At 49.9% G+C, this 13,441-nt stretch overlaps 1 protein-coding gene across 1 annotated transcript in view; it reads left to right on the forward strand.

The window, feature by feature from the left end:
* The window catches only part of LOC311316522 (transcription factor E2-alpha-like), a 31,932-nt gene extending 19,906 nt beyond the window's left edge, over positions 1-12,026 (forward strand). Inside the window, 12 exon segments of the mRNA XM_084447389.1 lie at positions 331-481; positions 1,050-1,108; positions 1,284-1,362; positions 2,826-2,902; positions 3,291-3,461; positions 3,734-3,851; positions 4,996-5,131; positions 6,824-6,893; positions 6,895-6,896; positions 9,363-9,598; positions 10,501-10,647; positions 10,959-12,026. Coding sequence (XP_084303515.1) covers positions 331-481; positions 1,050-1,108; positions 1,284-1,362; positions 2,826-2,902; positions 3,291-3,461; positions 3,734-3,851; positions 4,996-5,131; positions 6,824-6,893; positions 6,895-6,896; positions 9,363-9,598; positions 10,501-10,640 — 1,239 coding nt within the window. The 3' untranslated portion in view covers positions 10,641-10,647; positions 10,959-12,026.
* The last annotated feature ends 1,415 nt before the right edge of the window (positions 12,027-13,441 follow it).

The raw sequence follows: 13,441 nt of genomic DNA on the forward strand, positions 1-13,441 counted from the left end.
TTTGCCAAAGCAACAGTGGAATTACTCTGTCTTTCTGTCTCTGTGTTTATCTGTCAGTCTCTCTCTTATCTGTCTGTCTCTCTCTCTCTCTGTCTCTCTCTCTGACTCTCCTCTCTCTGTCTCTCTCTCTCCTCTCTCTCTCTTTCTCTCTCTCTCTGTCTCTCTCTCTCTGTCTCTGTCTCTCTTTCTGTGCTGCCTGTTCATGGGGGGACTAGGCCCATACCGCCGTCTCTTCAGTGCGTGTGTGCATGCGCGTGTGTGCGTGCGTGCGCGTGTGTATGTGTGTGTGCGGTTCTGAGCGCTCCGTGTTGTTGTGTCCCCCCCTCCCAGAAGAGGCAGCCGCTGCCCCTGTCCCCCCAGAGCTACCCCCTCCACGGCAGCGAGGTGAACGGCAGTCTGCCCTCCAGCTTCCACTCCGGCTCGGCTGGCTATGGCGTCCCCAACCACACCCCCCCCATCAACGGCTCGGACTCCATCATGGGTACCGCCGCCACCTCCGACTGTCTGGCTCTTTCAGGGAATCTTTCAATTCAGGCTTTATTGGCATGAACATACAGAATACAGTATTGACAAAGCACACCGCAGAAGGTAGTGCAATTGTGTGATACAACCAAGTACCAAAATATATCATATTTAAAAAAATATTATAATAAAAACAAAACGTAGAACAGGAATCTTATGTTTACATAATTGATGAATGTTAGAACATATCTCTCTTTCCGTCTCTCTCTCTCTTTCTGTCTCTCTCTCTTTCTCTCTCTTTCTGTCTCTCTCTCTCTCTCTTTCTGTCTCTCTCTCTCTCTCTTTCTGTCTCTCTCTCTTTCTGTCTCTCTCTCTCTCTTTCTGTCTCTTTCTGTCTCTCTCTTTCTGTCTCTCTCTCTTTCTGTCTCTCTTTGTCTCTTTCTTGTTTTTCTCTCTCTCTCTCTCTCTCTCTCCCTATGTGTATAAGGGAGTATCATTCTGGGTCTCATATAATATTTTACAGCAAGGTTGTTCCAGGGAACCTTGGAGTTGATTCAAATTCCGATGTACCTTCTCTGTTTATCTAGCCAATCGGGGAACGGCTCCAGGAAGCTCAGGAGATGAGATTGGAAAGGCCCTGGCGTCGGTGAGTCCCGCAGGTTTAGGATTAGCCCTCGACTCGACCTTCGACCCACAAACGCCTCCGCGTTTAACAGGACAGCGTCTGAAAGCCGGAGAACTGTTGTTGTGTATTTGACTGCTACAGCGGGTTTTGATGGGCGACGGTTGAGTGAATGTTTTGCGTTCTTGTCTCCGTACAGATCTACCCCTCCGACCACAACAGCAACACCTTCCCCCCGTCTCCCTCCACGCCTGTGGGCTCTCCACAGGCCATCGCAGGTGGGTGACCCAGACGGCTAGCCCCACAACTCTAGTCCCGGTTCCACACTTCTAGTCCTCCAGACCTCTAGTCCCAGACCTAGACCTCTAGTCCCAGACCTAGACCTCTAGTCCCAGATCTAGACCTCTAGTCCCAGATCTAGACCTCTAGTCCCAGACCTTGTCCTCTAGTCCCAGACCTAGTCCTCTAGTCCCAGACCTAGTCCTCTAGTCCCAGATCTAGACCTCCAGCCCCAGACCTTGTCCTCCAGCCCCAGACCTAGTCCTCTAGTCCCAGACCTAGTCCTCTAGTCCCAGACCTAGTCCTCTAGTCCCAGATCTAGACCTCCAGCCCCAGACCTTGTCCTCCAGCCCCAGACCTAGTCCTCCAGCCCCAGACCTAGTCCTCTAGTCCCAGACCTAGTCCTCTAGTCCCAGACCTAGTCCTCTAGTCCCAGACCTAGTCCTCTAGTCCCAGACCTAGTCCTCTAATCCTAGACCTCCAGACCTAGACCCATAGTCCCTAGTCAGAGTAAATGAGGCGAGGCCTTTAGCTGTTATTCCTCCCAGAGCTGGAACCAGCTTCCCTATGACGTCAGGCTGCGACCACCACTATGAGCTCTACATCTAGATTAAAAATACTACTTTTCTCACAGGCCTTTTCAATGAATGACTCAGTGCATTATATTTCACTTATTTATTTAGGAATTTTATTTATTTCATTGTTTTATCTGACCATTCTACTGATTTTATCATTGTAATTGTATTTTATTGATCCTATCCCTTGTTATTTTACCGTATTGTTTTTGTATTTCGTTTGTTTTATTACTGTAAAGCACTTTGAATTGCATTCGCTTGTATGAAACCGTGCTGTATAAATAAACGTGATTTGATTTGCTAGTCCCAGACCCCCAGTCCCTAGGAAGCGGCCCGTCAGGCTTGGGTCTTTAGATGACCTTGACTCCAGTGGAAGGACACAGCTTCTTAAGTGCAGGAAAAACAAATCATCTCCAGACAAGAGGCCCAGCCCAAATAACGCTTAACATGGTTTACAATGACACCAGCGCCACCCACTGGGCCAGAGGGGAACTGAGGAATTACAATGGGAATCTTCTTGTGTGATAGATGGAAAATAGATGGACAGTTGATGGGAAGATGATCATAAATGATAATAATAATAATAATCTTTATTTGTGTAGCACCTTTAATACCAATAAATGAAGGTCAAAGTGCTTTACAACAGAGAATTTACATGCACGGAGTGCTTCACATAAAAATGGACATAAAAGCAGGATAAGATGGAAGATAAAACAATAAAAGAAGATAAAGATAAGAAATCAAGTAAAATACAGCCTTAAATAAAATAAAAATAAAAAACGCTTTTCTGGCTCCTGCTGAGCATTTATCACTGTCACATCACAAATGCTCAAATGTTAGTCATACATGTATTCTCTCTCTCTCTCTCTCTCTCTCCCTCCCTCCAGGTTCTGCCTCTCAGTGGCCCAGGTCATCTGGACAGGCCACACCCTCACCAAACTTTGAGGGAGGGCTGCAGGCGCTAGTAAGTCCACAGAATATTCTCCTCCAAATGTTGTGAATGTGCAAAAACCTGTTCCCTGCGCACGATAACGACCTGATCCATCAGGCTGATGCTGAATGCTTGTGACAGGACAGAGTGTCATCATTCTCAAGGGACCTTCCTGCACACGACCCCAACCAACACCCACCATTCTAACACTGGCAGTTGATGGAATGTTGGAAGTTTAAAATTCAACTGCTAAATCCATCCAACCGACGCCAACAGTCACCAACAAACATGGCACCACAAATCCAACGTTGGTGTTGGTTGGTGTTGGTAGTGTTGGTTGGCGTTGGTTAGCGCTGGTTGGGGCAGCGTGCAGGCACCTTTACGCGTTCACCCCGCCCTAACGACGACTTCTCCTCCACAGCAGAACAAGATGGAGGACCGTCTGGAGGAGGCCATCCACGTGCTGCAGCGCCACGCCGGCGCCCCAGGGGGGCTGGCCGACATGCACAGCCTGCTGACCTCCAGCATGGGGGGGCTGGCCCAGGCCTTCAGCAGCGCCGGACTGGGCCTGGCCAGCCGTCTGCCGGGCCTGGTGAGTGGAGCGGCCGGGAATCAGGACGCTGCCACGATGGTAGCCAGATGGGTGGATGGAGGGAGGGATGGATAAGAGGGGTGGATTGATGGATGGATGAAGGGATAGATGGGATTGGATGGATAAGAGGGGTGGATGGATCCGTGTGGCCTTATAGGTCGATCGTGTCTGTGGTTTGTTGTTCCAGTTACAGTTGTTGGAAGTGTGACAAGATGGTGACGTCTTGCGTGTGTCCGTCCTCTCCTCCCTGTCTCCCCCCCCCCCCCCCGCAGGTGGCTAGTCTCCACGAGGACTCTGCCGGTCTGCCGCCCTCTAGTGGCGGACTGCTGCACGGCCACCACGGCCCCCCTCCCTCCGGCCTGCCTGGCTCTCAGCCTGAGGGCTTCACCAGTGAGTCTCCCCCCCCCCCCCCACCACGGCACCACACACCTCTCTGGCTCTGAAGCACAAAACAAGTCAAGACGCGTTCTAGAACCCGCCACGCGTTCTAGAACCCGCCGCGCGGCATCCTGGGAAGCGGTCGACGTTTACATGCAGGCCGGCGCTTAGCTCCTCGTTTTTCCACCGCCACCGAACTTTTCATTTGACGCATTGGTCGTTTCTGCCGCGCGCTTTGGGCTTCGGGCTCAGCTGGAGATTAGGATAGAGGAATCACATCTCACTCCTCATCCTGTTCTAACAGCATGATACCCTCGTACATATCCCAGATTCCCCCCACGGGGATTATTCATGCATCTTATCTATCCTCCACATAGATTAGGTCATCATGAGCGATAACATCCATTTATATACCCATCCCATAATAAATTGAAGATTTAATACAGTTATTGCGAGTCGCTTTGGATAAAAGCGGCTGCTAAATGTAATGTAAATAAAAAAAATAAAGATTCAAGGTAGTTTATTTGTCACAGGAACAGAGATAGAGAATATAACAAGCAGTGAAAATATTATATTCTGAGTGTTGCACCCCTTCCCTCATCTCACAGTATAGTAAATGGTAAATGGTCTGCACTTATATAGCGCTTTTCCACCTTAGCGGCACTCAAAGCGCTTTACAATGGCCTCTCATTCACCCATTCACACACACATTCACACACCAATGGCGGTAGCTGCCATGCAAGGTGCTAACCTGCTCATTGGGAGCAATTTTGGGTTAGGTGTCTTGCTCAAAGACACTTCGACATGTGGACAGTCGGAGCTGGGATTCGAACCACTGACCCTTCGATCACTGAACGAGCCGCTCTACCAACTGAGCTACAGCCGCCCCGCTGTATAGTGTTTAGACTCCTCTATTTAGACAGGCGTCTGTCTAGCCGTGTCTGTCTGTATTATTTCTACATTTCTGTCCTGTCTCTGTAATTTATTGTACTTTTATCTGATCTTCTCTGTGTTTTTAATTCTGTCTCTTTTTTTTTTATTCAGCACTTTGTGTCTATGAGAGGTGCTACACCAAATAAGCGTTACTTGCATACTTAAAAATGTCTGGTCTCCCCAGTGCTGACTCTGTCCTGCTGTGTGTGTTCTGCGTCCTCAGGTCTGTCCGCACGCTCGACACACTCGTCCAGCGGCTCGGACATCAAGCGGGAGGACAAGGAGGATGACGAGAACTCCTCCAACGCCGACAAGTCAGAGGACGAGAAGAAAGACTCGAAGGCCCGCACTCGAACAAGGTGTCTGAACGCTGTCGGCCTCGCACGGGGCGCCAACACACACACACACTCACCTAGGCCTCACACGGGGCGCCAACACACACGACACACACACACACACACACACACACTCACCTAGGCCTCACACAGGACACACACACACACTCACCTAGGCCTCACACAGGAAACACACACACACTCACCTAGGTCTCACACAGGACACACACACACACACTCACACACTCTCACCTAGGCCTCACACAGGGCTTCAACACACAGGACACACACACACACACTCATGTAGGTCTCACAGAGGGCTTCAACACATAGGGGACACACACACACACACACTCACCTAGGACCTACTCGCATGGGATTTCAAGAGGCTCAACGAGTCCCAACCTGGGATGTTTGTGTGAGCGAGGTTTCCAACTCTCACTGCATGGTCTATGTAACAGTAAGGAGCTAATGGTTTCACCACCTTTTTGACAACAAAACATAGCTAAACGTTACTACTCTCTATTGCGCTCACTGTTAGACTAGCAGGATGTGTGTGTGTGTGTGGAAAGGGCCGGTCAGGGCTCGCCGCTGTTCTAGCGGCTCCATGCTGTGTGTGTGTGTGTGGAAAGGGCCGGTCAGGTCTCGCCGCTGTTCTAGCGGCTCCATGCTGTGTGTGTGTGTGTGTGTGTGTGTGTGTGTGTAGGACCGTGGCGCTGTTGTCATCTCTGCCCTTCGTCTCCCACGTTATTTTCAGAGAGATGTTCTCCTTCCAGACCTTCTCTTCTACACTATCAGACGCGGGAGCAGAGTAAGTCTGCACCCCAATCACCCCCCGCGAGCGTCCCCACACGCCCCTAGGCGGTGTGTGTCTCAGAAAAGACCCGCTATACCGTACGCCTTTAACCTTGGGTCACGCATAGGGAAGCCAACACAACGGGAAAGGATAGCGGGTAGATACGCCATCCCAGCACGATCACGAGCAGCGATACGGAGTCTTAGTGATGCCTTGTTCTCCCCGGACACAGACGGCCAATGTGTCTCTTCTTCCTCTGGTCGGAGTACACGGACAATGAGGGTTTGTATGGCTGTAATGAAAAACATGTATCCACACTGACGGACGTTAGAACCGGGGGTGTTTGATCAAGCTGGCGTAAGTATAACAGCTGAGAGAGACTGCACTCTGAAATCTCACTTCCTCTATTTCACTTCCTGAAGTCGGCTACCCTAAAAAGTCGGTTACCCTAAATATACCCCCCACACACACGCTTTGTTTGCATCCAGTTTCGTACATTTCCGTATTGTGTTGTTGTTGTTGTAATCTGCAATGTCAAAAGCAAAACACGATTCTCCAAGGACTCAGACTATCTGTAGGAAGTCTTTGTTGTTGTTTATTAACGATTGATTCCACAATGTTGTTGTCTTGGCAGCATGCTCATTCCAAAGCTCTCAAACTGTCTCGAAAAGACAGTCATTACTGACAGGGATTTCTAATCGGTCGTCCATGTTCTCCCCTGCATGACCCAGAAGAGTAGACCAGAGGATAGTCTTAAGACGGTCCCACTAGTAGGAAAGCTTAAGAGTAGACCAGAGTAGTCTTAAGACGCTCCCACTGGTAGGAAAGGTTTTGCACTGCACAGGATGGGGTTGCTGTGAGCACGTGCCCGTGTTAACGTTTCTAACCCCTCCCCCGCCCTGTGATTGGCCGTCCGTCAGCCATGACGACGAGGATGAGGATGATGAGGATCTGCCGGTGGAGGTGAAGGCGGAGCGGGAGAAAGAGCGGAGGGTGGCGAACAACGCCCGGGAGCGGCTGCGCGTGCGGGACATCAACGAGGCGTTTAAGGAGCTGGGCCGCATGTGTCAGCTCCACCTGAGCAATGAGAAACCCCAGACCAAACTGCTCATACTGCACCAGGCGGTTAACGTAATACTCAACTTGGAGCAGCAAGTCCGAGGTCAGTGGGGGGGGCGGGGCGGGGCGGGGGGCGGGGCCAGCGACCATAGGAGAAGGACGGGGGGCGGGGCTCTGTTCCAAACCAAATCACTCGCCTGGCTTCCTTCCTCACTTCTCCACCTTCTCTCTCGTCCTCCAGGTCGACGTAGGTCGGTTTCCTTAACGACAGCGCTGACGTTTACACACGGGTTATAAATAGGTTCATGCTATATTTACACTTTTTTTTTTTTTTTATTTGTATTGATTTATTCACGGCTTGCTGTGTAGAATCATTGACGCCTGGCGGAAAGGGGAGAAGGAAGGAAGCCGTGTGGTATTTGGTTTGGAACGCTGCCCCCCGTGTTCCTGTAAGGCTCTGCTTCTGAGGTCACACATGAGGCCCGGACGGCCCAGATCTGATCTGGGGTCAGCATGTGTTGCCTGGTCTCTCTGTGTGGGCTGTCTCTGTCTGTCTCCACTGTTGAAGATGCCTCCATGCCTCTGCCTCCCTCTCCCCCCTGGATTAATACCACATCTTTCACCACTCTGTCAACATTAGCATCATGCTCTCTCATGCCTTAGCCAGATGGACATGGTGGTCAGCTCTAGACATTTAGAATCGCCTGCTAGTTATGTGAGACTATTAGTTCAAATTCACTTTGTTAGGAATCCCCCCCCTGTGAATTAGTTTGAAAGAGGATCAGAGTTTAACTTCTTTCCTCTACTGACTTCAGATAATGTTGTGTTTCTTACTTTAACTGATGCTAGTTTTTGTCACAACTGGCCCCTTTATTGTCCATGTAGTTGTAACACGGGATCTGATTGGTCATGTAGTTGTAACACGGGATCTGATTGGTCATGTAGTTGTAACACGGGATCTGATTGGTCATGTAGTTGTAACACGGGATCTGATTGGTCATGTAGTTGTAACACGAGATCTGATTGGTCATGTAGTTGTAACACGGGATCTGATTGGTCATGTAGTTGTAACACGGGATCTGATTGGTCATGTAGTTGTAACACGGGATCTGATTGGTCATGTAGTTGTAACACGGGATCTGATTGGTCATGTAGTTGTAACACGAGATCTGATTGGTCATGTAGTTGTAACACGGGATCTGATTGGTCATGTAGTTGTAACACGGGATCTGATTGGTCATGTAGTTGTAACACGGGATCTGATTGGTCAATTCCGCCCTTTCATGTTCATTAACCTGCCACCCGCTTCCGTATCGCTGTCTCCTTGTTGCATGTCCTCCTGCCGTATCAGACGTTCACCTTTTTATTATTCTACCACTTTTCTTTTTCTTCACAAAGTACCTCCCAGCCCTTTATCCATCTCTCCGTCCGTCCCTCTCTTCTCTCCTCCCATTTCATTTTTCAGATGGCAGCAATGACCTCAGCTTCCTCTCATGGACATAAATGCATCCTTCTGCTCTGATGTATTTACCATGAGGCTTCCCCTGCTTCCTTCCTGTGGCATCGTCTATTCTCTACCTGGCAGAGGGCGTCCTCTCTCTCTCTCTCTCTCTCTCTCTCTCCCTTCATCCCTCCCTCCCTGGTCCTTCTCTCCTCTGGCAGTGTGCAGGCCGTCAGCCCCCTCCACTCCCACCTCCATGAGTCCGTTCCCCGGAGCTCCCGGTCTGACTTCCGTCCGTCAAACGCGCCAAAAACGCACCTCCGACTCCCATTCGGCTAAAAGACGACAAAGAGAAATAAATAATAGAAAACGATCTGGTGCTCGCTATGTCACCGTAGAACGTTACATTTTCAACGACTCGTGCCAAACACGTTCAACGCTCCACGCCAAAGAGATTCGACAAAGGAAAAAAATGGATTCCCGGGTCTCCACTCCTCCGCTCTCTCTCTCTCTCCTCCACCAGCACGCCTCCCTCCCTCCACCGGAGTCTCCCCCTCCTCCTCCTCTTCCCGTTCGGCCCCCCCGGCCGCTTCCTGCCGCTGGCCTCGTGCCCAGATTAGGAAAACTGAAGACATGAATGATGTCACGGTCAGCCAATCAGGGAGCGGGCAGTGCTGTATAGCCCTGTAGGCAGAGCCAAAATGGCCGTCCGTGTTTTAAGACTATGGTCAGAGTTCCGTTACCGTGCACCCAGATCCAGACAAAAAAAAAAACATCAACACAGAAGGCGTTTAGAGAGGCGTCCCGGTGGAGAGGGCCATCTTGAGGCGGCACCAAAACCCCGTTACGACAGTAGCAGCAGCGCAGGGTCAGAGAGGGCTGTGGACCGGGTGTGTTAACTACCCCTCCCCTCACTCCCTACCCCCCCTCGTTTCCCCCCCCCCCGGCAGCAACTACAGCGTCACGTCGGCGACGGACGAGAACCTGACGGCCGAGGAGAAGGAGCAGCGCGAGCGCGAGCGGCGCTCGGCCAACAACTCTAGGGAGCGCGTGCGCGTGCGCGACATTAACGAGGCGTTCCGGGAGCTGGGCCGCATGGTGCAGGTGCACGTGCGCAGCGACAAGGCCCAGACCAAGCTCATCATCCTGCAGCAGGCCGTCCAGGTCATCATGGGGCTGGAGAAGCAGGTGCGAGGTAGGTGGACCCCCCCCCCCCCGCGCCCCCCTGCGCCGAGGACGAGGACGGGTACCGGCCCCCTGCCCCGGCCTCTCTCGCCCCCCCGGGGGGCCGCAGCCACGCCCGTAGCGCCCGAGCTGACGGAGGGGGAGGCTCTCGTCTGTCCGCTGTCGCGTCTCTCTGACACGTCTTCCTGACCACTGGAGGAGGACGAGGAGAGGGAGGGGGGGAGAAGAGGACGGTCTTACCTCTGCCAAACACTGCTTTCTGTTTTCCTGTTCATCTCTCTCTTTCTCGCTCTCTCTCCATTTTCCTCTGCCATCCCACCCGTTTCTGGTCTCTCTCCGGACATTTCTAACACGTAACCATCTGCATGCGTTGTCTCTCCCCCCCCGACCCCCCTCCTCTCACTCAGAACCTGATCACCGGTCTCCTCCGTAGGGCTGGGTATCCATTCACATTTCAAGAATCGATTCGATTCCGATTCAATATCGATTTGGTTACTAAAAACTTTTTTTTTTTTTCTGTAACCTTAATTACATGACTGCCAAGTTATGCAACACATCAATACTAGGGCTGGGTATCGATACTGATTTCCAAAAATGAATGAACGAATGAATCATTGAATTAATTAATTAACTATTCATTCCTTCATTTATTCATTCCTTCATTAAATAAAAGATTGATTTTGGGATTCATGAATCTATTCTGAATCATTTGATTCAAAATCGATGAATCAATTTTTTAAAACCCAGCCCTTCTCCTCCCTGTCCCATCTTCTCCTGTTTTGTTTTTCGTCAAACTAGCTAGCTTAACCGCCAACTTCACCCCCCCCCCCCGCCCCGCCCACAGAGCGTGCGTAAACCTGTAGTCTCTCTCCTCCGTCGCCGTGTCTAACCCACGCCGCCCTCCCCCTCCAGAGCGTAACCTGAACCCCAAGGCCGCCTGTCTGAAGCGGAGGGAGGAGGAGAAGGTGTCCGGGGGGGACCCTCAGATGCAGCTGGGAGGGGGGCACCCCGGCCTCGGCGGGGACGGACATAACCCCATCAGCCATATGTAACGCCCAGGTAGGTCCGCCCACAACGCCGCCGCACGCTGGACGTCTGTTGAACCCGTCGTAGGATGATGCTATTCTCACCACTACTGCAGTGAAAGTATTTTATAAACGTATGTTCTCAAGGCAAACTAGGTTAATTGTTGGTGTTGCTGCCCTATATGGAATCAGATGACGCATGTGAGTGGTTATCTGGTTTGTGGACGAGGAGTGTGTACGTGTGATCAGGTTTGATGTGTGTAACGAGGAGTGTGTAACGAGGAGTGTGTAACGAGGAGTGTGTAACGAGGAGTGTGTAACGCCACCTGTGTTCTTGTCTTCCAGCTCCAGATCCTGATGATTGTACAGATGTGGCCTTAAAACCTCTATCATGCATCTCAGTGTGTCGATCCACGAACGGAGAAGCACATTCTCTCTCTCTCTCTCTCTCTCTCTCTCTCTCTCTCTCTCTCTCTCTCCTTCTTTCTCTCTTTCTCACACACACACACACACACACACGCACACACACACAAAACTGACACAGTGGCCACATTCCTGACCATGAGTAGTAGAGCAACAAATGTTCTTTACACACACACACACACACACACACACATTTTTGAAGAATCCTTACAGTAAATATAGCCTGATCTCTGAGGAGAGACAGGTCACAGAGGAAAGTTAACGATAATAATTTTCTGCCTAATGGTCATGTTTTTGTAAGACATTTAAAGAAATTGCTTTACATGTTGGGAGCAAAATTTGTTTGGATCAAATAGTATTTTTGGATCAATTGCTCATGTGAGCAAAACTAGGATTTGTGTGTCCTTTGATAGTCATTTGCCATTCCCACCCGAAGAGGAGGTCTTACTTTCATCACACGCAAAAGGGGATATCAGAATATAGTCTTCATTTAGATACAAGTCTGATATCCACACATAACGCTAATGCTTGGGTGAGATTAAAAAAAGAAAATCGTCACCACCATTGTACTTTTTTTTTTCAAAGACGGCTGAATCGCAGAAGTAGAGCGCGAGGTAGCAGCCAAAACCCACCAACGCCGAAGAGAATGGACAGAATAGATATAGAGTTCTAGAAATCCTGTGTATCAAAACTGTGTATCTTCGTATGTATGCCTTTCTGCGAGGGCTCCCTGGAGAAAGACCCGTCAGAAGGAATAGTGTGTGTCGGCCATTTTGTTTTTGATCCATGACGCGTCCCGCTGGCCCCCCCTCCATGTTGTCCTCTTCGTCCATTCACATTACTGCCATGACTGGAGGGTAAGACTGCCAGGGAGGAAGACCGTCTCGCCCAGGCCAGGGGCCACGCAAGGCCGCCCGCCAGACGGATCATGTGACTGTGGGATGCTTTCATTTTGGGTGGGAAGTTGGACTGAAACATGCAGGCCTCCACCCCCCCATACACCCTGCCTCCACCCCCCCCCCCCCCCCCCCTCCTCCAAACCCCCGTTACCCCCTGCCTTCATGTCTCTCAGCCAGACCCTGTGGGCGTGGTCAGAAGACGTCTTCAGCAGCCCCTAAACTCAGACTCTCCCGGCGACGTGTCCTAGCCTGGCTCCTCCCCCTGAATCGCACGCCCACTTTAATTTTCGAAATGCGATTCATGCTCTGGAAGTGCTCTCGTCCAGAGGGATTTCTCGGTTGGAATCCCCAACCAGGCCAATCAGCGTCCTTTGAATGCGATGACGGAATTGAACTGCGCAACGTGATTGGTTAGGGGATGAACTAATCGCTGAGGACTCCCTCGGCAACGCCCGTCTCGGAGCACGGACGCAATGGGAGCACTTTCAGACTGAATAATGAAGTGAAAGGAAATGGCAGTTGGGTCTGAGTGCCAGGCTAAACGTTGCCCCATTTTGCTTAGTGGTTAGTAGGGGGCAAACCTATGTCCATGTCACACATACATTAAGACCTGACGGAAGATGGGATTGGAAGTCCGTTTTGGACTACAAACGTTGGAAGAGTGAAGAAGAATTACTTGTGGAGACTTAATTGATTTAGTGGAATGGATCAGAGTGTCATGGATACCTTCTCCAGAGTCCATCCAACTGCCATCGACTGACGTTGGTTTGTGTGTCCCGCTGTTACAGAGAGCACTGGGTGTTTTTTCTGAACAATTACAAAGCCTGTTTGTAAGGATCCTCCTTTTTTGTAGAAGTGATTTATTTGTTATTTTTTAATTTTATTTTTTACTCTGTAAGATAGTTGTATGAGTTTTTACTTTTTTGGATTGCTTTTTTTTTCCGTTTACATTGTTTAAATGTAAGACAACTCTCATTTTAGATGCCAGGAACAAACTTAAGTGTGTCTCTTCCATCGTAAGCATGTTCATTCAGTTTAACGTTGGGAATGTCATGAAGTGCCAGGTGATGATGTTGTAGGAAGCATTATCATGTCATTATCTGGCTGTAACGTCCCCCTTCACTTGTAAGAACGCCATTCATATCCTGTCAAATGCAATTTGGTATATTCTAGTACTGGCAAAACTAATCATACAGAAATGCATACGTATAACATGAAATATGTTGATGAGGCACAATGAAGATTCTTCAGCTAGTGTTTTTTTGTAATACATTTATTTTCTTCAATAAAAACCCATCTCAGCTCTACAGGTGATACAACATTTTTGTTAAACATTTCATGATGACAACAGCATAAGAGATGCATGTAAACGAGTCATTGGGGTGGCCTTAGTGATTCTCCAGACAGGAGGAGCGTGTTAGAGTGGTTACTCACCAGTGCCTGATAACTACACTGTTGAATTGTGGACTCTGCATTGTGGCTTAACCTTTTATAGATGTATACAAG

Source organism: Borostomias antarcticus, assembly GCF_949987555.1.
Source record: "Borostomias antarcticus genome assembly, chromosome: 12".
In the NCBI taxonomy this organism is placed as follows: Eukaryota; Metazoa; Chordata; class Actinopteri; order Stomiiformes; family Stomiidae; genus Borostomias; species Borostomias antarcticus.